General features: G+C 62.7%; 3 protein-coding genes across 6 annotated transcripts in view; 2 read left to right on the top strand and 1 right to left on the bottom strand.

The window, feature by feature from the left end:
* Window positions 1–15,297, top strand: part of CFAP74 (cilia and flagella associated protein 74) — a 64,210-nt gene extending 48,913 nt beyond the window's left edge. For 3 of the 4 annotated variants that reach the window (XM_042951699.1, XM_042951698.1, XM_042951700.1), the window contains exons 21-39: window positions 785–906; window positions 3,252–3,380; window positions 3,565–3,652; window positions 4,182–4,355; window positions 5,117–5,250; window positions 7,022–7,298; window positions 8,271–8,369; window positions 9,414–9,553; window positions 10,199–10,333; window positions 10,516–10,625; window positions 10,734–10,789; window positions 10,919–11,038; window positions 11,295–11,450; window positions 12,313–12,445; window positions 13,446–13,600; window positions 13,812–13,944; window positions 14,115–14,302; window positions 14,512–14,646; window positions 14,791–15,297. In XM_042951699.1, the coding sequence (XP_042807633.1) occupies window positions 785–906; window positions 3,252–3,380; window positions 3,565–3,652; window positions 4,182–4,355; window positions 5,117–5,250; window positions 7,022–7,298; window positions 8,271–8,369; window positions 9,414–9,553; window positions 10,199–10,333; window positions 10,516–10,625; window positions 10,734–10,789; window positions 10,919–11,038; window positions 11,295–11,450; window positions 12,313–12,445; window positions 13,446–13,600; window positions 13,812–13,944; window positions 14,115–14,302; window positions 14,512–14,646; window positions 14,791–14,892 (2,586 nt within the window). In that variant the 3' untranslated portion in view covers window positions 14,893–15,297. The remainder of the gene's footprint in view (window positions 1–784; window positions 907–3,251; window positions 3,381–3,564; window positions 3,653–4,181; window positions 4,356–5,116; window positions 5,251–7,021; window positions 7,299–8,270; window positions 8,370–9,413; window positions 9,554–10,198; window positions 10,334–10,515; window positions 10,626–10,733; window positions 10,790–10,918; window positions 11,039–11,294; window positions 11,451–12,312; window positions 12,446–13,445; window positions 13,601–13,811; window positions 13,945–14,114; window positions 14,303–14,511; window positions 14,647–14,790) is intronic. The other variant, XM_042951701.1, reaches the window with a different exon arrangement.
* A 2,692-nt stretch (window positions 15,298–17,989) lies between these two features.
* On the top strand, window positions 17,990–20,050 carry TMEM52 (transmembrane protein 52). Its single transcript, XM_042951597.1, has 5 exons — window positions 17,990–18,058; window positions 18,144–18,187; window positions 18,281–18,340; window positions 18,903–19,081; window positions 19,161–20,050. The coding sequence occupies exons 1-5, from the start codon at window positions 17,993–17,995 to the stop codon at window positions 19,334–19,336; spliced, it is 525 nt and encodes a 174-aa protein (XP_042807531.1). The 5' UTR covers window positions 17,990–17,992; the 3' UTR covers window positions 19,337–20,050.
* A 50-nt stretch (window positions 20,051–20,100) lies between these two features.
* Window positions 20,101–21,804, bottom strand: CALML6 (calmodulin like 6). The gene is made up of 5 exons (XM_042951727.1): window positions 21,556–21,804; window positions 20,733–20,907; window positions 20,479–20,623; window positions 20,301–20,401; window positions 20,101–20,228 (listed from the first exon to the last, which is right to left on the bottom strand). Exons 1-5 carry the CDS (start codon window positions 21,556–21,558, stop codon window positions 20,182–20,184), a joined length of 471 nt encoding a protein of 156 aa, XP_042807661.1. The 5' UTR covers window positions 21,559–21,804; the 3' UTR covers window positions 20,101–20,181.
* Between the last annotated feature and the right edge of the window lie 2,021 nt (window positions 21,805–23,825).

The raw sequence follows: 23,825 nt of genomic DNA, 5'->3' as shown, positions 1-23,825 counted from the left end.
CCACCATAGCAGCAGGACAGGACCTGCCCTGCCAGGGCCCTGCCCAGCCCGAGGGACACATGCTGTCCCTGCAGGACACCCACAGACCCCCCCAACCTCCCCAGACCCAGGACTCGTTTGGCCGGAGGAGCCGGCAGCCGGGAAGGGGAGAGAAGTGGTTCCCACTCCTCCTCGTCCCTCGAGACCTCTGAGCCTCCTTTCTGTGTTGACTGTGACCGTTTATGGAGTGTCCATCCCATCGTGTGATGCAATATTCTGTGATAAAAGGGTTTTTTTTTAAACAGCTAAAAATGTTGATAATTACGAAGCTATGTGATGGGCACATGACAATCCATTATACCGTTCTTTTTTTAACGTTTCTTATTTTTTTGAGGGAGAGAGAGTATGTGTGTGTGAGCTGGGGAGGGGCAGAGAGAGAGAGGGAGAGAGAGAAACCCCAGCAGGCTCCTTGCTGTCAGCACAGAGCCCGATGCAGGGCTCAGACCCACGAACAGTGAGATCGTGACCTGAGCCGAAATCAAGAGTCAGACCCTTAAGCAACTGAGCCACCCAGGCGCCCCACCATTCTATCTTTTTATGTTTGAAGATTTGGATAATAAAAAGGATTGTTTAAATGATCTGATATGAAAACGGCCACAGAACTCCAAAACATAGTTGGTTTAAGTATGAAGTTCCCAGCACTCGTAAGGCTTGTAAAAAGCCTAGGCTGGGCTGTGTTGGCATTCTCTGTCACTGCCTGCTTTGTGGACAAAAGCGTGTCCTAACATCACACCTTCAAACTTAGTTATATTTCAGAGTCACAGGCGTTGCTATCGACGTGCCCGTGTGGGTGCCAAAGCCCAGCGTAGACTTGAAGATCTGCACGTACGACCGGCTGTATCAGGACTCCATCCTCGTCCACACACGGTGAGCCCGGCGGGCAGGGGAGCCCGGGAGCCCGGGACCCCTCCACGCCCAGGCCCTTGGCCCCTCGTGGACACAGACAAGAGAGCGGGGAGCCCAGCCAGGAAAGGAAATGTGGACAGAGGCCTGAGGAAGGAAACGTGTTTTCAAAGGCGTCCAGACCAGAGCAGTCAATTCTAAATACTTTTTACCGAAGTACAACTTAAGTGGAGAAAAGAAGGCAAATGCCATGGTTAGCGCTCGGTGGGCGCTCATTCCCCAGACCGCCTGCTGCCGGCACCTGCTGACACCAGGCCCACCGGGCGTAGCCTGGCCCTGCTTCCAGCCGCAGAACAGCCTCGTAGGGGCGGAAGTCCTGCACACTTCCTCTGTGGCCGTCCTTCCGCATAGGGGACTTGCCTGTCTCAGCTTCAGGACCGCAAATGTCAGGGGCCTCGAGAGGGGCTCCAGTGGATTTGTTTGGGGAACAAGGGCTGGCCAGCCTCTGCCAGTCAGTCTATCTCAGGGTGCAAGGTGCAGCCACTTTCTGGGGGAGGGCAGGGAAAGAGGAGGGGGGCAGCACTCGGCCTGTGGGGTAAAGGAAGACCCCAGCTGCATATGCAGGGCGCGTGTGTGTGACAGAGTTGGCCAGGTGACTTGGTTTGGTAGAGACTCGAAGGGAGGCAGGGGCGTGGGGAGCCTCGTGGCGGAAAACAGGAAGGTTCCGGGTGAGCCCAGATGGGGGTGGGGCTCCCGGAGGCACTAACCAGAAGCAGGTGACTGTGTGTTTGGGGGCGCACGCGGCTTCCTCCGGCTGCTCTGGAGTCAGAGACGGACAAAACCCAGAGAAGCCACAAGGCCTGGTCATCCTGGGGCCTGTGGGGCCCAGCCTCCCCCAGAACCTTGGCCTGGGCAGGAGGCAGGCAGAGCTCCAGGTGGGTGGGGGTCCACCTCTGCCCCCACACCCCTCCAGGTCCTTGCACCAGGTGCCTGCCCGGCAAAGGTCTTCCCAATAAAGTCTCAGGTTTCTGAGAACCACCTGGAGACATACTTCGGTGGCAGTGTTTCTGTTTGTAAGAATTCCGGAGCAACTTCTTCCTCAGCATGTCTCTGGAGGCCAGGAGAACAACAAAAAAAAAGGAACTATTGGGACCCCGTCAGGATAAAAGCTTCTGCCAGCGAAGGAAACAATCAGCAAAACTAAAAGACAGCCGACAGAATGGGAGAAGATATTTGCCAACGACAGATAAAGGGTTGGTATCCAAAATCTAAAGAAATTATCCAACTCAACACCCAAAAAACAAATAATCCAGTGAAGAAATGGGCAAAAGACATGAATAGACACTTCTCCAAAGAAGACATCCAGATGGCCAACCGACACATGAAAAAATGCTCAACATCACTCCTCATCGGGGAAATACAAATCAAAACCACGATGAGATACCACCTCACACCTGTCAGAATGGCTCACATTGACAACTCAGGCAACAGCAGATGTTGGCGATGATGTGGAGAAACGGGAACCCTCTTGCACTGTTGGTGGGAATGCGAACTGGTTCAGCCACTCTGGAAAACAGTATGGAGGTTCCTCAAATAATTAAAAATAGAACCACCTTACGACCCAGCAATTGCACTACTAGGCATTTATCCAAAGGATACAGGTGTGCTGTTTCGAAGGGACACATGCACCCCAATGTTTATAGCAGCACCATCGACAATAGCCGAAGTATGGAAAGAGCCCAAATGTCCATCGATGGATGAATGGATAAAGAAGATGTGGGATATACATACAATGGAGTATTACTCAGCAATCAAAAAGAATGAAATCTTGCCATTTGCAATATCCACTACGTGGATGGAACTGGAGAGTGTTCTGCTAAGTGAAATTACTCAGAGAAAGACAAAAATCATATGACTTCACTCATATGAGGAGCTTAAGAGACAAAACAGATGAACATAAGGAAAGGGAAACAAAAGTAATATAAAAACAGGGAGGGGGACAAAACATAAGAGACTTATAAATATGGAGAACAAACTGAGGGTTACTGAAGGGGTTGTGGGAGGGGGGTGGGCTAAATGGGGGAGGGGCATCAAGGAATCTACTCCTGAAATCATTGTTGCACTATATGCTAACTAACTTGGATGTAAATTAAAAAAATAAATTTAAAAAAATTTTGGAGATGCAAAATAAAAAAAAGTTCCTCATCAGGAGATCTGCCCCTTAGCAAGCGAGCTGTGAAAACCCACTCGCCCTCTGCCTTGTGAGGGCAGGCACCGTGCATCTGTGGGATGTCTGGCCCGTGAGAAGTGTGTCTGTCCCGCGGGACCAGACGCACAGCGTCTCTTTGGTGTCCTTCCGTGTCCTGCAGGTCAAAAGCGGCCCTGCGTCTGAAGTTTGAAGTGTGCAAGGAGCTGAGGGGCCACATGGAGCTCCTGCCGGAGACGGGCTACATCCAGGCCCAGTCCTCCTACACCGTGCAGCTCAAGTTCCTGCCGCGGTGAGCGCCCGGAGGCCGCGGGGCTGGGAGGCTGGGGGAGCACATCTCCTGGCTCTTAGATTTCTTGTATTTCCTATCATTTGTAGCTCCTGTGTCACCTAAAACACACTCACAGGTCAGCTCTACGGTCGTTCTCCAAATATAAAGGAGAAAAGTACTTTTGAGCGCATCCCGTCTCTTTCAGACACTCCCTCCCAGAAGATGCAGGGAAGTATTTCGACAAGGAAAGCAGAGTCCTGGAGGCCCCAATGACAATCCGGGTGGCTGACCAGGTCTGCATGGGACACTTCCCAGGAATGCTGGACACTCTTCGGGACCCGAGCGCCTCCCCCAAAAGGCCGGGCCCTGGCGGGTTCCGATGACCTGACCCGCAGCTCTGTCTCCCACCCCGGCTGCTGCTGCACGGTGGAGACGAGGAGGGGGGTTGTGGATCGGAGGGAGAGACCTGAGGGCTGTGCAGGGCCAGCGGGGCGTCCCCCTGGCACCTGAGCCCACACGTGCCCGGGTGCACACGGGTGTGCTCACGGCCGCACGTGCACACTCACAGTGCACGCGCGCGCGCACTCATTCCCTCCCGCGCCCCGCCCACCTGAGGCTCCTCCCCTCTTCTTTGGCACCTGCTTCCGTGCCCTCCCAAGTCAGGCACCACAGGGAAGTGGCCGAGACAAAGAGTCTCGTGTCTGGGAAAGGGCACACCGTCGGCTGCCAGGTGGACACAACGCTTGTGCCCTCCTTGTCGGTGGAAACATTTGCGGAGACGGATGGGCAGTGACCGGCGTCCCCTCGCCCTTTGCGCTTCAGATCAAGCCGGTGGGGTTTACGGTACACGCGGTGGTCACCACCTCGGACCTGGACCTCAGCCCCTCGGCAGTGGACTTTGGCCACTGCACCGTGTACGAGGCCGTCAGAACCCAAGTCAGCCTCTGCAACCTCTCCCTCCTGCCCCAGGGTTTTGGGTTCGTCGGGCTCCCCAAGGTGCCTCACTCGGTCGGGGAGGGGCACAGGGTGCGGGGACAGAGTCGGGAAGCTCTGGGGACGTACCGGGGCAGCTGCCACCCCCGGGTCCGGGCACCCAGCACCAGGTGGCCTCACCCCTCCCCAGGCCCCACGCCCACGCCAAGAGCCTCGGCCTGGCGTCTCCCCCTGCCCGTCCCTCTCCTCATCCCCACTGCCTGCACCACCGCCTCACCTCACCTCTCTCTGTCCCAGCCTCTCCCTCCCTCTCTGGCCCGCTGCCCTGCCAGGACTCGGGACTCCCCTCCCTCCCTTCCTTCCAGAACTCCTGCCTGCCTGGCCCTGCAGGGCAGCCGGGATGGGGCTCAGACCAGGCCGCCCCCCCCACCCCACCCACCCTCCACTTACATGCATGCAGACACACGTATGCATGCACGAACATCACACAGGGGTGTGCTCACGTACACGCACACGCTCACACATGCACATAGACGTGCTCGCATATACCCGTGATCACACGTGTGGTGACAGACGTGCTCACAGACATGCCGACACTCACGTACACACGAACGCGCTCACAAACACCCACGTGCTGGTCTACGGTCGCTCCTCCACACACAGACGTGCTTCCACATGCCCGGACAGACAGACACTCACATCCTCGCAGACACACTTGCACGCACATGCGCTCACACCCCTGCCACGCGTGTCCACGCAGCCCCCGCGATAAGCCCCAGATCACCGTGTTCTCACTTCGGCGTCGACGGTTTTCCATCCGCCAGTTTGTGGACGTCCAGCCCAGTGACGGGTTTGGGACAATCCTGCCGCTGGAAACGCTGCAACTTGACGTGATCTTCCAGCCCACCAAGGCCAAGGAGTACAACTTCGAGCTCGTCTGCAAGTCGGAGATCAACCGGTGAGCCTGGCAGGCGAGGGGCGCGCAGAGGGCCCCGTTCGGCAGGTTCAGCTGGCTCCGTCCTCGAGCGCTGGCGGCCGGGCTGAGACACCGCTGGCTGCAGGGACTTCAGACCCAGGCACAGGCTCCTGGGATCCGGAGCCTCGCACGCCGGGCCAGCTCGCCCATCTGTGTGCGTGCGTGCGCGCGTGCCTGTGTGTGTGTGAGTACATGTGCAGGAGAGCATGGGAGCACACACGTGTGGACGTGTGTGCATTGTGTGTGGATGCACGTGTGGCCATGTGTGTGCGAGTGTGTGCGGTGTATAGATTGCCTCTCTGCTCTCAGGAGGACCTGGACATGAGCCCCACTTGTGCTGACATGCTGTGTGATGGGAACAGACCCTGGACCTCCCTGAGCCTCCCGTTCCCACCCTGACAGATGGGACGGAGGAAGTGGTAGGGAGAGAAATCGAACAGGATGCAGACCGGGTGGTCCGGGATGAGGGGCCGGTTCCTGTTGCTGCCCGAGACCATCAGTCCCCAGTGAGGAACGTCCTCACTGTCCTGTGCGGGTGTCCAGCCGGGCGCTGGACCGCCTCCCCACAGAGCCGCGCCGCCCACCCGCCTCTAACCCTGACTCTTCTCCTGTCCCCACCTGCGTGCCAGCCTGTCTGGTCCTGCCTGGGGGCCTGGGCGGCCCCGGGTGGGGTCGGGCTGGCCAGGGCCCACGGGCCAAACCCTCTTCTGGTCCCGGGCATGTGACCATGGGCAGGAGCGGTGGCCACCCGGGATCTGACAGACTCGTGGGTGAGCAGGGATGAGTCCACGGGTGGGAAGAGTTGAGGGGGTGAAGTGCAGAGTTTGTGTATGTACTGAGTCCTGCACTTCATCCCTAACAATAACCCCAATGTCTCTCCACCCACAAGGATTCGTTTTAACATTTAGAGCCTGTGGTCACACGACACCAAAAAATACATTTCATTATTTCAACATATGAGCAACATTACCATCACAGAGCAGTGTCGACATCAGCCTTTAAGGCATTAAAATATGTGTAATTAGGATGAAATCCAACAAGGAGAGCGTAGTAGCAGTCAGGGTTCGAAGATCTGGACTGTAAACATCCCACCGGCTAAAGTAACAAATATCTGTTCTTTTTTTTTTTAATACATTATATTATTCATATTCCAGTCTGCTCACACATGGTCCAAGAACACTCGCCCACGGACAAACACACCACGGAGGTGTGTGGCCTACCTGTCTTTGTTTGAGACGAGTAATGACAGAAATGAACTCACTAGGGTTTTAGATTCCTGTGCTCGTATTTAAAGAGCAGTTTATCAGTTTTATTGTTGTAATGTTTATTTTTGAGAGAAACAGAGAGAGAGAGACAGAACGTGAGCAGCGGAGGGGCAGAGAGAGAGAGGCGGACACAGAATCCTACGCGGCTCCAGGCTCCGAGCTGTCAGCACAGAGCCCAACGTGGGGCTCGGACTCGCGAACCGCGCAGTCACAACCTGAACCACCCAGGCGCCCCTATCCGTTTTATTTTCAAGTGTCAATGAGTGTTTAACAAAAATAAGCCAGAAATTCCCTCCTCAGCAAATTGGGATGAAATTTTTGACCGTCCACTTTAAATGTGTGCAGGGGTCTGTGGTATTTTCAAAAGATAGTAAAATTCGTCAATGAGATAGCAAAGCCTGAGCCACCGTCTCCGTTGGAGGCCACCTCCCACAGCACACGGCCCACGGCCAGCACCGCCTCTGAGCCGCCCACACCCGCTCTTCCAGGTGCTTCAAGCTGTCGTGCCGAGCCGTGGGCGTCCGCCCGCCCCTGGGGCTGTCCCACTACCAGGTCAAGTTTGCAGCCACGTCCCTGTACCACACATCCGTGGCCACGCTGTACGTCATCAACTCTCACGTGAGCATGAGCTCAGTGACTCACTCCGCTCCCCGAGTCGGCTCCGAGGACGTCTCTCCCGTGGGGCCCACGACCTTCGAGTTCCTGCCGCCCCCCGACTCGCCCATCACCATCTCGCCCTTGGTGGGGACCGTGCTGCCAGGAAAGGCAGGTGTGGGCCCCCCAGGTGGGCCGGGCGGGGACGGGGGAGGCCTGGCCCGGCCCCAGAGGCAGGGGCACCCGCGGGCGGCTGACCCCACAAGCACCTGCCTGGGGGCTCTGGCAGTTTGGACTGAGGGCACACAGACCCCCGGACCTCCCAGCAGCTGGGCACAGAGGGCCTGGTCACCAGAAGAGCAGGGTGTCCGTCCACCCCATTGAGAAGGGGTCTCCTGCCTCTGCTCTGCCCGACAGAGCTAGGGGGCCTGGAGGCAGTGGTTCCTCTCAGCCAGTCCCAGGGCCACCCCAGCCTCCTGGGGCTTGGGGTAGCTGCCACAAGGGCCAAGTAAGGAGGGGCATGTGAACGTGCTGGGGACTCTTGGACCCTGGCAGGTTTCAATTAGTGTGGTTCTTTAAAATGCGTTTCTTTAAATTTAGCCAATACTGCCTAAGTATGGGTCCCCAAAAGGGGTGTTGCAGTTGGCTTCTGTGCTCCCTCCCTTCCTCTCCCTCCCTCTTTCCTTTATTCCCCCTTTCCTTTATTCTCTCCCCCCAACCCATGCCACCTGCTCTGCTGCACGGTGTCCCGAGCACGGGGACACCTAGGATGAGCTTCCGTGGGGCCCGGGGCTGCCCCGCAGCTGCACCAGCCACAGAGACAGGTTAGGCTGGACAGCTGAACACGGTTTCCTTTCCCACTCGGGCCTCGTGAGCTGTGGGCGGGGTCTCCGTCGCCGGCCCCCCTACCCTACATGGTAAGAGTGGACTGGATGATCAGGCACTGGAACCTACCCAAGCCCCCAGGGGCAGTGCTCGGGGAGCACCTCCCTGGAAAGGGCCTTCACGAGCTGAAACCCCACAGGAGTGTCAGCGAGCCTGACGTGGGGGCACCCAGGGGAGGGGCACAGCGGGAGCTGAGGAGGGCGGGGCACCGGAGGGAGCCAGCTCCGCCCTCCGGGCTCGGGGCTCCTCTCTCTGCAGAGGTGCCTGGTCCAGGTGGCCTTCCGGCCCGTGCTCCCCACCAAGCTGATCCTCCAGGAAGCCCTCCAGACCCTGACCAAAGAAGCGGAGGTCAAGTCGGTACGTGGGGACATGGAGGAGAAGGGTGTGGGGCACGGGCTGGGGGGCTGAGACTTCCTGCGCAAAGGCTTTCAGCCGAACACCGGCACCACTTGAGGCTCCGGGCCCCGGGCCAGCTTGCCGGCAGCACTGCTGGGTCCCCAGAGGGCAGTTTCGGGAGGGCGAGCCACGGCAGGGCACGCTGACGGGCAGGTGTGGCTTCTTACAACCGGAAAGGAAAGCCCATGAAAACAGCCTCGCACATGTAAACTTGAGGGGTGCCCGGGGGGCTCGGTGGGCTGAGCGTCCGACTTCGGCTCAGGTCGCGATCTCACGGTTCGTGGGTTCGAGCCCCGTGTCGGGCTCTGTGCTGACAGCATCCACCTGCTTCGGATCCTGCTTCGGATCCTCTGCCCACCCCTCCACCCCCGGCTCGCTCTCTCTCAAATAAATAAACACACACAAAAATGTGAACTTGACAGTATCAGCCCAGGGATAAACCCCACCAAGGGCCAGGCCCCGCTGCCCCAGCCGGCCCCGGAGAGGTTGCAGTACGTGGGCTCCTGCCAGGAGAGGGGGTCCCACGGACCCACAGAGCCGTGCAGTCACATGGCCCGGAGCGACGGCCGCCCACTGCCGCCCTGGGGACGCACGCTCGTCCGGCGTCCCGTGCCACCTCGAGCTGCTCCAGCACCCACGGGGGGAAGAAGCCCTCCCCTCCCCGCGGCGAGCGAGGGGAAGAGGCACCAGGAAGGAGGACCCCTGGTCCTGGGCGACCCTTTACCCCTCTTTTGCCTCAGTTCCCTTGTTGCTGAGGGCAAACACGAGTTGGCGCACAGGCCCACGGGGGTCTCTGCACTGGGAGCCTGTGTCTCCCTCTGGACACTCACCTGTCTCCGTTGCACCTGCAGTCGGTCTTCCTGATGGAGCCGCTTGGTGTTCGGGTCCCCATCCCCTTCAAACCGATGCCCCTGGGGTTCCTGCAGGAGTCAGTCCGCCAGGGGCCACAGCAGCTCCCCCTCACAGCCCCTGCTGGGCTGAGCAGGGCTGGCCTCCACCCCGCAGCCCTGCAGAGACACGGTCACCCAGAAGAAGGACCTAAGGAGACAGTCCTTCTCCACGCTGCGGCTGCAGGGCCGGGACCACCCGCCCCGGGCCTCCACCACCCAGGCTGCCAAGCTGCAGAAACTGGACCTCAAGCCCAGGTAGGCCCAAGAGAAGGCCACACCTCCCTCCGGGCCCGTCTGATGAGACCCCACCCTGACCCCCATGGAGACTTTCCCCACAGAAGGCCTGGAGCAGAGCTGTTTTGAACCATGTGACCGCAAGTCCAGGGCTGGGCCGGCTTGAGACACGGTTGAATCTGGGCACCGCCTCGAGGCCCCTCAAGCTCTGGCTTCCGAGGCATCTGCCCACCGCATTCTCCCGGGCCCGGTGTCCCTGTGCGCAGCCTCACGCCGCGGGCTGGGGGAGACCCTGCTGTCCCTGACCCCTGTATTCCCAGCTCAGCAACCCCAGCCTCCCCGGGTGCAGAGTGAGGCTGGGAGAGCTCTGACGGGCTCAAGTCACTTGCCCACCCTGGACCCTTGCCTGGGGCCCCAGGAACACGGCCCTCCGGTTAGGTGCCTGATCGGCACCCTGGGGTAGGGGAGGGCCCCCCAGGAAGCAGGGAAGGGTGGGAAAGCCAGCTGGTCAGACATACCTGGGACGGCCACAGCCGGGCAGAGCCCCCGGGAAGCTGCCCCTTACCCCTCCGGCCCGGGGTCCGGGAGAGTGTGGCAGGGCCCCCCGGGGCTTCTGGGGACAGTGTGGGTACAGGGGCGTGAGTGTGCGCTGCTGCTTAATTCCAGTTCGGACGAGTACCAGGCTGCCCAGGCCACCCTGGCCAGATCTTTCCAGGGGAGGTTTGACAAGTTTGTGGTTCCCTGTGTCGTTGCCAGTGGTGACACTGAAGACAGGAAGGGGACGGAACCCCTGAGCTTCAGGTGCAGTGCTCTGGTGTCTTCTCCCCACCTCTGGGAGGGGGTGTCTTCCAGAAAGTGGCTGTCCATCCTCTGCTACGAACCAGTTCTGGGGGCCCGGAGGGAAGGGCACGGAGGCTGAAGCGGGCAGGGCGAGGGCGGGGTGTAGAGCACAGCGCCCTCAGCGCACCCTGCCCCACCCCCAGTCCCCACAATACCCTGTACCTGGAGCTGTGGTGTCCAGCCGTGGCACCGTCTCTCGTGGTGACCTCCGACAGAGGCAAAACCATCTTCAACTTCGGTGACATCGCTGTAGGTGAGCTCCAGTTGGGCCCAGCCCCCCATGCACACCCCCGCCCCGGGGGCCCAGGCCTGGGTTCCCACACCCCACCCCCCGGGCCTCTGACTCACCACCCTATTTCAGGACACTGTGGCATAAAAAAGGTCTCCATCCAGAACATCTCCCCCGAGGACCTCACCGTATCCTTGTCCACACCCAGCCCGGGAAGCTCGCGGGGACCCAGGTGGCTCGCGGGGGTGGGAGGGGGCAGCTGGGGGGGGGGGCTGCAGCCCTGCTCTTGCCACCTCTCCTTGACACCGGGCCCACAGGTGGAGTTCTCCGTGCTGAACCCCAGTGGCCCCTTCATCCTGCTGACCCCCATCAGCAAGCTGCCTGCAGGCGAGACCCAGGTCCTGACACTGTCCTTCTCTCCCCGGGAGAGCATCTTGGTGAGTCCGGGGCCCACATGCTGCAGCCCGTGCGCTTGCGTCCCCGGAGGCAGTTGGTCCCCCGCACCGCCCCCCTCCCCCCCCCCCCCCCCCCCCCCCCCCCCCGCCGCCGGGCCTCACCTCTGGCGGGCAAGCAGGAGGAGGCTAGGGAGCTCGATCACTCTGCTCCAGTCTGCCCCGACCCAGCTGCTCCCAGAGCCCCAGCACACGCCTCCGACAGATGTCTGCTCCGTGCTAATGGACGTGGTCTTCTCAGGCCCGAGAAACACTGGACATCATCACCAAGAGAGACACGCTGTCTCTGACCCTCATGGGTACTGGCGTGGCATCCACGATCACGTGCTCCATTGAAGGGGACGTCCTCGACATGGGTTACGTGATTGCCGGAGAGTCTGTGTCCTCAAGCTTCAAGGTGAAACACGTCACGGGGGACCTGGTGCCTGCCCCGGCCTCCTAGGAGAGGGCTCCACCCTGGGAGGGGTCAGACCCGCCTTGGTAGGGGAGCTAGTGGAGGCCCCCCGCCATCCGGCCCCTACCTCCAGCAGCTGCCGCCTCCACTGCCCAATCCAGCAGGGGGAAGGCTGAGCGTGCCCCTCCCTCCATGCCTCACCAGCTCCGCCTCTTAGTGCTCCTTGTCTTCCTGCCTCAGGGCCTTTGCAGGAGCCACCCCACCTGGGATGAGGAGGAGCTCAGCTCAGGCACTGCTGTGGAGGGTGGGGGTGGGGTTACAGACTTTCCTGGTGATGTGACACTGCCCTGTGGCCTCCCACCCCCTGTGGGAGGGCAGGCCTGGCTCCCTATGTCTCTCCAATGTCTGAGGGACTCACCAGCCTTGGGATCAAGCAGCCAACTGCTTCCTCCACTGGCTTCGGTCGGGACCTGGCACCGGGTCCAGGACAGGGATTCCCTGAAGTGTTTATTGAGGAGGGGCACTCTCAGAGACGGGGCGAGGGTGTTGGTTCAGCTGAAGGCCAGCCTGAGCCTGGCAGAGGGGGGCGCTGTGGAGCCCAAGGCGCACCACCACGGAGTTTCCCTCCCCGAGGCGCGTGGAGGGGGCTGGGCGCACCGGCCGGGAAAGGGGGGTAACGTGAGGCTGGGTGAGATGGACCAGCAGCCCAGGAAAGTGCCGGGAGCAAGGCGAAAACGGTTGGGCCGGAGGGCGGCTGGACAGCCAGCAGGGCGTGACCCCCAGCGAGGGCGAGCTGAGACCCCCTTCGCAGTGACCCGCGCGCCGGCGGTGGACGGCAATGCGCTGAAGGTCCCTGTCCTCACAGCTGCAGAACAGCTCGGCGCTGCCCATCAGGTTCTCCATGCAGCTGGACAGCCTCTCCAGCTCCAGGAGGGGCAAAAGCCAGCAGCGGCTGCCGCAGTTCCTCGCCTTTCCGGCCCAGAGGACTGAAGTCGTGGGTGAGCTGGCGGGCGGGGGCGCGGGGCCGCTGCTGGGGAGGGCAGGTGCGAGCGGAGAGAGAGCCCTGGGGGCGGGGCAGGGGTGGGACTTGGGGCGGGGGGCGCGGCCGGGTGGTGAGGTGGGCGAGGACGGGGCAGGGGTGGAGCTTGAGGCGGGGCGCGGCCCGGGTGGGGCGGAGGGCGGGGAAGGGGTGGAGCTTGGGCGGGAGGCAGGGGGGGCTCGGGGGGGGTGGGGCGGGCAGGGGTGGAACTTGGGGCGAGGAGGCGCGGCCCGGGTGGGGTGGAGGGCGGGGCAGGGGTGGAGCTTGGAGCGGAGGGCGCGGCCTGGGTGGGGCGGGGACGGGGCAGGGGTGGAGCTTGGGGTGGGGCGCGGCCCGGGTGGGGCGGAGGGCGAGGCAGGAGTGGTGGGGGAGGGGAGGGGGTGGAGCTTGGGGAGCGCGCGGCCCGGGGCAGGGGTGGTGTGGGGGGCGGGACGGGGGTGGAGCTTGGGGCGGAGGGCGCGGCCCGGGTGGGGCGAGGACGGGGCAGGGGTGGAGCTTGAGGCGGGGCGCGGCCCGGGTGGGGCGGAGGGCGGGGAAGGGGTGGAGCTTGGGCGGGAGGCAGGGGGGACTCGGGGGGGGGGGGGGGCGCGGCCTGGGTGGGGCGGGGAAGGGGCAGGGGTGGAGCTTGGGGCGGGGCGCGGCCCGGGTGGGGCGGAGGGCGGGGCAGGAGTGGTGGGGGAGGGGAGGGGGTGAAGCTTGGGGAGAGCGCGGCCCGGGGCAGGGGTGGTGTGGGGGGCGGGACGGGGGTGGAGCGCGGGGCGGGGGGGGGGGGGGGGGGGGGCGGGGACGCGGCCCGGGTGGGGCGGGGACGGGGCAGGGGTGGAGCGCGGGGCAGGGGCGGGGCTTGGGCGGTTGGGGGGGCGCTGCGGGCAGTGGATTGGTTGGGGGCCAGAGCGTCGGGCTGGTGAGGGGCGCTGCAGGCGGAGTGAGGGACCCACACGTTGCCGACCTTCCCGCAGGCACCCAAAACCACAGCGGCCAGAGCGTGTTCAGCGTGATCCCCGTCGAGGGCGTCATAGACCCCGGCAAGACGCAGGACTTCACCGTGACCTTTAGCCCGGACCACGAGAGCCGTTACTTCTCGGACAGGCTGCAGGTGGTGCTCTTCGGAAAGGTGCGGCTCCCCCCTTCCCGCGTGTCCGGGGCCCTTCCGGCCTTCCCTGCCTGCCCCCCTTTGGAGACCCTGGCCCGTGCCTGAGGGCTCCTCGCCGGGCTGGGTGTCGTCAAGTGGAGAGCCCACTGTCCCCGGTTCCACGGGCCCCCTTCCTCCTGGAGCCCCCCGTCACGGGGACTTGGAACGAGACTGCTATGGTCCTTGTCCCCAGAAACTCTCCCACCAGATTCTTCTGAAGGGCGCGGCCCGTGAGCACATGATGTTCGTAGAGGGTGGAGACCCCCTGGACGTGCCTGTGGAGTCCCTGACTGTGATCCCCACCTACGACCCTGAGCACAGAGAAGGTGTGTTCTCTGAGGTGTGGGAGCCCCCTCGTGGGGTGTGAGGACAGTAGGAGGAGCTGCCCGCCTGCACCCTTAGCCCTAGGAAGCCTGAAGGGTGGGGTGGGCATTCTGGCCCATCCCCCAGAGGGTGATTTCCTGAGGACCAGCTAACCCCTAGGCACCTCCCTCAGGCCCCGGGTGGCACAGCCCCCCACACACTGGCCCCCAGCCGGGTCCTCTGTCTCCAGAAGCCGAGGAGCTGAAGCCCATCCTGGTGACCCTGGATTACGTCCAGCTGGACACAGACATGCCAGCCCCTCCTGCCACCCGAGAGCTGCAGGTGGGCTGCATCCGGACCACCCAGCTGTCTCCAAAGAAGGTGACCAGGTCCACCCGGCCCCTCTGCAGTGTCCCCTGCCCCGGGTTGCCTGGTCCCTCCTGGCTTTGCCCCTTGGTGGATGTGGGTGGGCAGCCTGCCGGTCAGGGCTGAGAGGGCAGGTGGAGTCGGGCATCCTCGACCCCTGTCACACTGCTTCCTGGGCGCTGTGCCCCGCCTGCCGGCCTACCTGTAACCCCAGTGCCCTGCAGACCGTCGAGTTCAGCCTGGACGGCGCCGCATCTCTGCAGCACAAGGGCTTCACCATTGAGCCCTCCAGAGGCTTCGTGGAGCGTGGCCAGACCAAGACCATCAGCATCTCCTGGCTGCCACCTGCAGACTTTGACGTAGGTGCCACAGACTCCGGCCAGGGAGCGCTGGGAGGGATGATGCCCCCGCCCCACCCAGGTTGGGGGCTGTTGGGCGGGCCCTGGGCAGGTGAAGTGGGCAGTCGACTGAGGGGCTCCTTCCTTCCTCCCCGCCCGTTCCAGCTGGATCATCCACTCGTGGTGTCAGCCCTGCTGCAGCTCAAGGGGGATGTGAAGGAGACTTACAAGGTCTTCTTTGTAGCCCAGGTGGTGAGCGGCCCCTGAGGCCACAGGAGTCTCTCCACACACCTCCTGCTCTCTCTTGAAGCCCTCCTGTGGTCCGCAAACCAGGCCAAGCCACCCACAGGCCTGGGACCTGGGCATCCCCTGCTGGGCAAACTCAAACGTGCAGCCCTCTTCATGGCCCTATGGCCGGGGCACCCCAGCCCTGCAGGCATGGCTGCCTCCTGCTGACCTGGACCCAGCAAGTCTAGAGGCCAAGAGCACCCCTCCCTGGCCCCACTGAGAACAAGGCAACAAGGCCAGTCCTACCCACACGTACTCTTACCCTGAGCCCCTCAGAGCCCCCAGCCCCACCAGTACCCTCCTGCCCAGCCTTTAGAAGCCCTGGTGCAGGGAAGAGCTGCCCCCACAAGTCTGCCAATAAACCTTCTGAGCTGCTTCGTACAGGCCTGCAGTGTGGGATGCACACTGAATGAGAGATGGGGACAGAGCCCTGGGGAGGCAGCCCCGTGCCTTCTACCCCACCCCACCCCCACCATGCACACAGATCAGTCCATATGATGAACTCTGCCCCTCTGGAGGGTGGGTGCCTGGAGCATTGGGGGAACAGCTAGCAGGACAGGGTGCTGGGGGTAGAGGGCTGGAGTTGAGACAAGCCCAGACCTAGGAGGCCCATCAAGGAGGGAGAAGGGTACAGGCGGCTTCAAAGCCAGGGTGACCCCTTAGGCTTCTCTGCTGCTCCCAAGTTTCAGGTTCCCTGGTGACCCTAAGCAAGGAGGGACCAAATGTGGGGGACTCATGCTCGTGTCCTCCTTCAGAGCTAAGCTGGGGTCCGGGGTGAGACCCAGAACATGAGTTTGGTTTTCCATTTTTCTGGAACGAGTCCAGGCTCAGCCTTCTGGGCTCCAACAGGTCCTTCAAGGTAGAAGCCCTCACAGGCCATACAATACTCTTTGGAGTTCAGAATGTACCCATACCCCAGCCCCTGCCTTCTGGATAGTGCTGGTTGGACAGCGACCCCACAGAGCGCATCCAGTCTGGCCCCCCATGCACAGCATAGGCAACCCACCAAGCCTAGTCTCGCACCTGCCACCAGGAGAGCAGGAATGGAGGGTGTGATGCATCTGGGGACCATCCTGGGCACAGGCTTCGGGATACCAGCTTGGAGCCACCTGCCCTAGCCCCGGTTCCTTGGTGCCCTTCATCCCTGGAAGCCTGCCATCTCCCTAACCTCAGGCCAGTGACAGTGACCCTAAAGTACTGTTTTGCAGGACTTCTGTCTGTGCCCTCACCAGTGCTGTCCAGCCATAGCCCAAGCCACTTTCTCACTAGGTAAGAGGAGAAGGCAGGTCCAGCAGCCCAGGCCAAACCCAGGCTCCAGGAGGGCCTGCTCCCTGCAGGCCATGGTCCTTGCGTCCTGCTCTGGCTAGTGGGCAGGAGGGGTAAGCCACTGTCTTGTAAACCCCGGCCTAGCTCTCCTGCTAACAGGCCCTGGTACTCACTGGCCAAGGCTCTGTCTGAACTCCTGTGCACTGGCTGGACTTCTGTCCATCCTTCTCCCTCCCATCCTGAGTTGGGCCTCCCAAGGCAGTGAAGGCGAGAAGGAGGAGGAAAGATGGTCAGGAGCCAAACTTAGCCAGCTTGGCTACAGCAGGGTGAGCAAGGGGGCCCTTGCGGGGGTGGAGGGGGGTGGGGGGGCCTGGCACAGCCTGGAGGTGTGGGACAGCTTCCAGGCAAAGCCCAGGTCAAGATCAAGCAAGATCAAAGAGCAGGTGCCTGGCAGGTCCAGGTGGGAGAGCCAAGCCCAGGAGGCCCTCCCAATGGGGGAGATGCCTGTAGAGTATGTCTTGAGTGCAATTAAGAATCTAGAAATCTAGAAGAGATGAACAATAGAGAAAAAAAAAATTGGCAATCCATTTAGAAGGTCCAACATCTGGGGCGCCTGGGTGGCTCAGTCGGTTGAGTGACCGACTTCGGCTCAGGTCAAAAGTGGAGGGGGGGGTGCCTGGGTGGCTCAGTCGGTTGAGTGTCTGACTATTGGCTTCAGCTCAAGTCAAGATTTCACAACTTGTGCGATCGAGCCCCCCATCAGACTCTTCACTGACAGCATGGAGCCTGCTTGGGATTCTCTCTCTCCCTCTCTCTCTCTACCCCTGCCCTGCTCTCTCTCTCTCTCAAAATAAATAACCTTTAAAAAAGAAAAAGAAAAGAAAGGTCAAAGGTAGCTTCTCTCCCCCCCCCCCCACTCTCCCCAAACAAGACAGACCACCCTGCATCTTGCTGTCCCAACCTCCTCCCTTAGCGTGACCACCGGTGGTGGAGCAGAGGGGAGAGGAAACCGACGAGCACACTCAGCCTGGTGAGAAGAGCGGGGAGGTGCCAGAAATGGCCCCCAGTCTTTCCTAGAAGAATGGACAGCGGGCATTGTCACGGCCAGGCCCAGACACCACAGAGGCCACATTCCCTGGGTTGAGCATGGCTTTCAAGGCGAAGTGCGCCTGAAACGTGGTTTGCTTCCAGGGTACCGCAACGGCCGGGAACCAGGGTTGGAATCCGGGTGGGCTTGGCCCGGGCAGCCCCAGGCAGTGAGCGCCCGCAGCGCGCCACCAAAATAAATACCGTTGAACAACACGCTTAGAACCCCCCAGAGTCTTGACTGTTGAAACCCTTCACCTTGAGCGCCGCGGTGTGTGAGTTGGCCCACATGTGTCCTGGCTGCCGCCCTCCGAAGCCACACACCCTGTGCAGCCCTGGGCACAACAGGGCTGGCCCGGTCCGCACCGAGCCTGACTGCAGGACAGGCCTGGCCCGGCCGGGATGGGGACTCTGCACCGCGCGGAGGGCGAGAACCTCCCCCACCCCGCGACCCGAGGCTCTGAGACGCGGAAAAGACCACCCGGCGGTCGCGGCCGTGCGGCGGGACCCATATTGGGCGCGGCTTCAAGGGGCGGTGCCTCTAGTGGGCGGGGCTCTAGGTCAGGGGCTCCGGGGTGTGGCCACGGGACCGGGCCTCCGATGGGCGGGGCCTGCAGGGGCGGGGCCTCGTGAAGCGGCTCGGCTGTCGTGGGGCGGGGTCTGCGCGGGGCGGAGCCCCCATAAAGGGGCGCGGCGGGCGGGCTCAGGCTCCCTGTCCGTGCCGAGCATGGTAGTGGGGGTGCCGGCCGCCCGGGGGCTCCTGCTGCTGCCGCCGCTCCTGCAGCTGCCGCAGGTGGGTCGGCGGCGCTCGGCGCGGGCACCGCGGGGCGGGTGTGAGCTCGGCGCGCCCCGGCCCGGGCTCACCCCTGTCCCCACAGGTGGCGCTGGGCTTCGGAGACGGCAGCTGCGACCCCTCGGACCTGTAAGTCAGGGGGGTGGGAGCCGGGGCCTGGCCCCGCCCTGTCGGGAGGCTCGGGCGGGGCGCTCGACCCTGCTGGTGCCCCACCTGCTCCAGGTGCCGCCGTCCCCGCAGGTGCCCGCCCCAGGCCCGCTGGAGCAGCCTGTGGCACGTGGGGTAAGTGGAGGCCTCGGCGCCGAGCCGGGTCCGACGGTTCTCCCCTGGCCGGGCCCACCAGACCCCGAACCCTCTCGGCTGAGTCGCCAGGACCTCCTGCCCTCAGCACCAGGGCAGCCAGCCTCCCACGTGGGCCCTGCCCCGATCCGGGACAGCTCTGGGCACACAGGCCCTTGGCTGGACTTCCTTTCACCGCTTGCTTCCCACCCCCTCCTTCCTCACCCCTGCAGGAGGCCCCCTTGAGCGCGGTCATCGGTCTGGGCACAGGATTGTGCAGATGGCCTGGGACAGTGTGTCCTGGGAGTGAGCCCAAGGCACTTGTGGCCAGCCCTGGAGACGGCCAGGACAGGCCCAGCAGCAAGAGGCCAGGAGGGGCCAGCTCCTCAGGCCCAGCTCTGGCCTGGTGAAAGGTCTCTGGCCTGGAGAGACACTCGTTCTCTGGTTTTCTTTTATCCTGCCCGTTGTCCTGTCTTGGGCAGTCGGGCCCTGACTGCCCCTGGGGAGCAGGCTCCTGGTGGCCAGGGGTCAGTCCAGTGGTAGGCTCCCGCTCCTCCCTGCACAGGCTTATCTTACTCGCTGTCCTTCTGCTGCTGCTGTGCGGGGTCACAGCCAGCTGTGTCCGGTTCTGCTGCCTCCGGAAGCGGGCACACACCCAGCCACACCTGCCAGCAACACCTCAGCCTTGTGGCCTGACGGTCAGCCCTACAGACAGTGACAGCCCGGTGCACAGCACTGTGACTTGTGAGTGCCTGCAGGGGGAGTGGGGGGGCGAGTGAGAGCCAGACTTATCCCCACACAAACCCACTCTGGTTCCCTGCAGCTTACAGTTCTGTGCAGTATCCGCTGGGCACGCGGCTGCCTCTGCCCTTTGGGGAGCTGGACCTCGACTCCATGACCCCTCCTGCCTACAGCCCGTATGCCCCTGAGCTGCCACCCTCCTACGAAGAGGCTGTCAAGATGTCCAAACCCAGACAGGAAGAGCCACCCTCCTCTTAGTAACCCAGTCCTCTCCCCGGGGCCTGAGGCCTAGAGACATCGGCAGGGCCCCGGGAGCCAGGCACCGGTGCCCAGCACCCCTGGCTGTAGCCCTGGTGCCCCTCAAAGGCAGAGGAAGGTCCTCTTGAACCTCCCAGTGCTGCCAGCCACCCCGTGCTCAGAGGGACCCGGTGCGAGGGCACTTGCAGCCGGGGACCCCCCAGCACACCCCTACCATCCTTCCCCAGGGAAGGCTGGCCGTCCGCACATTGCTGCAGCCCTGGCCTCGTTGCTGTGTAACACCAGGCAGCCAAGCCGGCCGGCCTTGTGTTGGCCACACACACACACACACACACACACACACGCACACACACACAGGCATGCACACGAGGGCTGCTGCATTCAGCCCTGACCCCACAGGCCTAAGCCTCAGGCTGGCCGTGACAACCCCGGCTTTTGGAGACAGAATAAAATTTGTCCCTAAGTGATCTCCCTCTGTAGGGGCTCCGGGAGGGGCCTGTGGGTGGTCACCCCCCTCCCCCATGCAGGCAGGCAGGGCAAATGGTAGTCTTCGCCCTGCCCCCAACCTGGCCTTCAGGCTGCCGTCCAGAGCCCAGAGCTGGGCAGCGGGAGGGACGGGCCATGTGCCATGGCTGCCTGGACAAAACCCTCTCCTCTCTCCAGACCCGCATCTCTGTCAGCCCCTCCTTTCTGGGCTATGGACAGTAAAGCACACATGAGTCTGTCTGGAGTGTTTATTGGCGGGGGGGGGGGGGGGGGGGGGTGGGGCAGGCTGGGCCGCAGCGTGGGCCGCAGCAGGCAGTGGCCTTCTTCGGGCAGGCCTCCCGGGGCCATAGCACCTGCTCCTACTGGACCAGCTTGAAGGACTCTCCGGTCATCATGGCCACAAACTCTGGGAGCAGGAGGACAGGTCAGCCACCGGCCTGGCCCGGCCACCCAGCTCCCAGGCCCGTCCCCGACTCACCCTCATAGTCAATGGTTCCGTCTCCATCCTTGTCAGCCTCCTTCATCATCTGCTCGGCCTCTACCTCATTGAGGGGCTCACCTGCATTCATGAGCACGTACCTGCGGGGCCCCCACACTGAGTGACAGCCCACAGCGTTCCGGCCCTCGCCCACCCCCTGCCCAGCCCCAGGCCCTACTTAAGCGTGTTCCAGTCGATGTAGCCCTTGCCCTCCTTGTCGAAGACACGGAAGGCTGCCCTCAGCTCGCCCTCCTGGTTCTGGGCCTTCTCCCAGTAAATCCCCATCAGGGCCAGGAAGCTGTCACAGTTGAAGAATCCTTTGTCTGCAGGGAGCAAGCAGAGGGCCAGGCCACGTGAGGGCGGGCGGCTGCAGCCCTCCCTGCTCACGCTCGCGGGTGACCCCCAGCCGCCCTGCCCCCTGCCCGGCCTCACTGTCTCTGTCCACGTCCTTGGCCATGGAAGCCAGCTCGCTCTTGGTGGGGTTGATGCCCAGCAGGCTCATGAGCCGCTCCAGCTCCGCCGTCTTCACCTCCCCGTTGCCCTCCTCGTCGAACATCTCAAAGACCCCCTTGTACTCCTTGATCTGCTCGGCCGTCAGGCGCTCCGTCTACGGGGACAGCCGCCCGGCTTCACCAGGGCCCCCCTCTGCCCCCCCGTCCAAGGGAGCTCGGAGGCCCCGGCACATGTGGCACAAGGCACCCCGCCCCGTCCATCCGTCCGGCAACCCGTCAAGGCCTGTGGTTACAAAAGGAGGCCCCCGGCCCAGAGCGGCTTCCGGATAAGGTGGCACAAGCGACGGGTCTCAAGGAGGGAGCGGGAGTCCGCCAGGCAGGGTAGAGGGACGGGCACGAGGGGCAGAGACCAGGTGTGGGACACCGAGGCTCGGGCCAGCCACGGGAGGGAGGACCGGCTGCGCCAGGCCCAGGCTCTGGGACGAAGGCAGGGGACACCAGGTGAGACCGGGCGAAGGGCACCGTGGGGGAGCATGACACAGGTCAGGGTGGAGGACCCCAGCCTGTTGTGGCGTTTCCAGGGGTAGTCTAGCCCCCGACAGTCCTGCCTGTCACTGCCATCGCAGCCTTCAGAAAGGGCTGCTCTGTCCCGGCCCCCACTCCGCCCCTTCCCTCTAGCCCTCTAGCCCGTGCCGGTGCCCGGAGGCACTGACCCGTCCTCTCTCCCCCGGGCCCTGCCCCCAGCTCCCGTTCCACCACCGGGAGCCCACCGTGGCTCCGCCGGGTGCCGGGACCAGGCTCACCATGTCTGTGGCTGGCTGGGAGAACACCTCTCGGTGGCACCAGATCTGCTGTGCACACAGTACGAGGTATGGGGTGTCGGCAGCGTTTTAGCTGGGCCCAGCTGCCTGGGGTCCCCAGGGTCCGGATTCCAAGAGCCTTGTATGGCCAGGAGATCCCGCAGCCCTATTTGGGGGCAGGTTTGGCCCCGACCCACAAAGCCCCTTTCCGGCCTGCCCTGGCCTGGGCATCCCCTCACCCCGTAGCTCCCCCTCGGATCCTAGGTCCCAGGTGAGGCCCCTGCCCCAGCCTCAGCCGTTCTGCCTCAGAACCCTCTCAGCCTGTCGTCGCTTCAGTTGTGAGGGTTCTTTTGGGATGCCCACCCTGGCCAGGTGACGCTCTCGTATCCCCGCGGGCCAGATGCTTCGCAGGCACTCTCTGAAGGCAGGTGGGGAGAACACACCAGGCCGGAGCGCCCCCCCCCGCCTCGCAGAAGGGGCTGGGGGTCTGCAGCCCAGGGAGGAGACAGCTGGACATGGGGTGGAGGCAAGAGGGGGTGGGACAGACGGGACCAGGGCGCTTCACCGGCTCCCGGGAGGCCAGACCAGGTTTCCTCTGCGCGGCCAGAGGCTATTCTGGGGTTTCTCCGAGAAACCTGACCTCCCTTCCACTCAGAACAGCAAAGCTGGCTCTCAGGGGAGCCTCGTGGCCAGGCTGTTCGGTGACAAGATGTCTCAGCGGCACACACACCTGCGTACGTGTGCTGAGCCCTCGCACACGCACCGTCACGTCCAGCGAGCGCCTCCCTGCTCCCCCCACCCACCGGCAGTGGGCACAGGGCTGGCAGGTGCTGGTCGGAGCCCCATGGGCTGAGGGGCGCCTCCCGTCCCTGCCTCCGGCCCCCCTGCACCGGGGAGGGTCGCAGATGGGCTCCCACCTAATTGCCCCCGCCCCCCTGCACGGCCCCCGGAGTCACGTGGGCACACGCCTGCCTGACGGATCCGAGCAGGTGGGGTGCGCCCGGCCCCGCCCGCTCGGCTCTGGGCCTGACTGGGTATCCGAAGCCTCCGGGACTTACCCGCTGAGGCCCAGGCCAGCTGCTGAGGCCGCAAGATTTGTGCTGACGGACGGGATGGCTCCGGCGGGCACAAGACCAGCGGGCCTCGGGGACAGGGGCGCGGCAGAAGCTGGCCCCAGGTCTGGGGGCGTGGCCCGCCTCTGCCCTGGCTGCTTGCTCCGCCCGCTGGCTCCAGGCCTGGTGATGAGGAGGAAAGACTTTCCCACCCCTTCCCTCGAAGATGTCAAACTACAACAGGAGTCCGAAGTACGACAGCTCTTCCGTGACACTCGTCACATCTATGAGCCCAAACGACACGTGAGGAAGTCAGTGGGGACCGAGAGCGAGACCGGGTCGGGCGCCAGGAGCAGGACGGCCTGACGGCTGATTTCACGCTCTCGCCAGGGCCGCGGTGCCCAGAGTTGTCCAGACACTGGTGAGGTGTTGCTGTGAAGGGTTTTTTCATATATATTGATTACAGTGGTGAAGCTAATGTAAAGTATCACTCGGAAAGGGGAACTGACATTCATTAAACATCTATCACAGACCACGATCTTTTTTTTTTTTTAATGTGTGGCAACCACACACCTACACACAAGCACGTACATAAAAATTTCCATCCTGACCGTTTGTGAGTGCACAGCTCAGGGGCATTGAAAATTGAGCACATTCACACTGCTGTGCAACCATCCCCACTGTCCATCTCCAGAACTTTCCATCTTCCCAAACTGAAACTCCCCATTAAACACTAACCCCCCAGCCCCTGGCGCCCACCATCGACCGATCTCCATGGATCTGACTCCTGCAGGCCCTTCATATAAGTGGACTCATTCAGGATTTGTCCTTTCGGACGGACTTGCTTCACAAAGCACGATGTCTTCAGGGTCCATCCATGCTGAAGCAGGTGCCAGCATTTCCTCCTTTTTAAGGTGGAATAACATTCCACTGGACAGAAAGAACACGAAGCTTTCCTAGGTGTGATTAACATTTAAATCAGCAGATGACCCTCGTCATGTGGGTGGGCCTCATCCGATCAGTTGAAGGCCTTAAGAGAAAAGACTGAGCTCCCCAGAGGAGGAGGGAATTCTGCTCCGGAGGGCCTCTGGGTTCGAGCTGCAACATCAGCTCCTTCCTGGGTCTCCAGCTGCACTCGCCAACCCCACAGTCGCCACAACTGGAGCCCATTCCTCAAAATAAATCACCCCTGTCCCTCACTTTCTCCCTGCCACCCACCCC

Source organism: Panthera leo, chromosome C1, assembly GCF_018350215.1.
Source record: "Panthera leo isolate Ple1 chromosome C1, P.leo_Ple1_pat1.1, whole genome shotgun sequence".
In the NCBI taxonomy this organism is placed as follows: domain Eukaryota; kingdom Metazoa; phylum Chordata; class Mammalia; order Carnivora; family Felidae; genus Panthera; species Panthera leo.
The sequence above is the reverse complement of the archived record's forward strand: the minus strand, read 5'-3'. Positions and strand labels throughout refer to the sequence as shown.

What these genes read in the sequence shown, in the direction of transcription:
- CALML6 (XM_042951727.1), bottom strand. An exon ending in ATCGACTGGAACACGCTTAA is followed by an intron (nt 20,402 to 20,478) that starts GTAGGGCCTGGG and finishes GGGGCCCCGCAG; the next exon opens with GTACGTGCTCATGAATGCAG. An exon ending in CGGAACCATTGACTATGAGG is followed by an intron (nt 20,229 to 20,300) that starts GTGAGTCGGGGA and finishes TCCTGCTCCCAG; the next exon opens with AGTTTGTGGCCATGATGACC.
- TMEM52 (XM_042951597.1), top strand. Translation starts at nt 17,993, where the DNA reads ATGGTAGTGGGGGTGCCGGCCGCCCGGGGGCTCCTGCTGCTGCCGCCG. An exon ending in CGCTCCTGCAGCTGCCGCAG is followed by an intron (nt 18,059 to 18,143) that starts GTGGGTCGGCGG and finishes CTGTCCCCACAG; the next exon opens with GTGGCGCTGGGCTTCGGAGA. An exon ending in AGCAGCCTGTGGCACGTGGG is followed by an intron (nt 18,341 to 18,902) that starts GTAAGTGGAGGC and finishes CTCCCTGCACAG; the next exon opens with GCTTATCTTACTCGCTGTCC.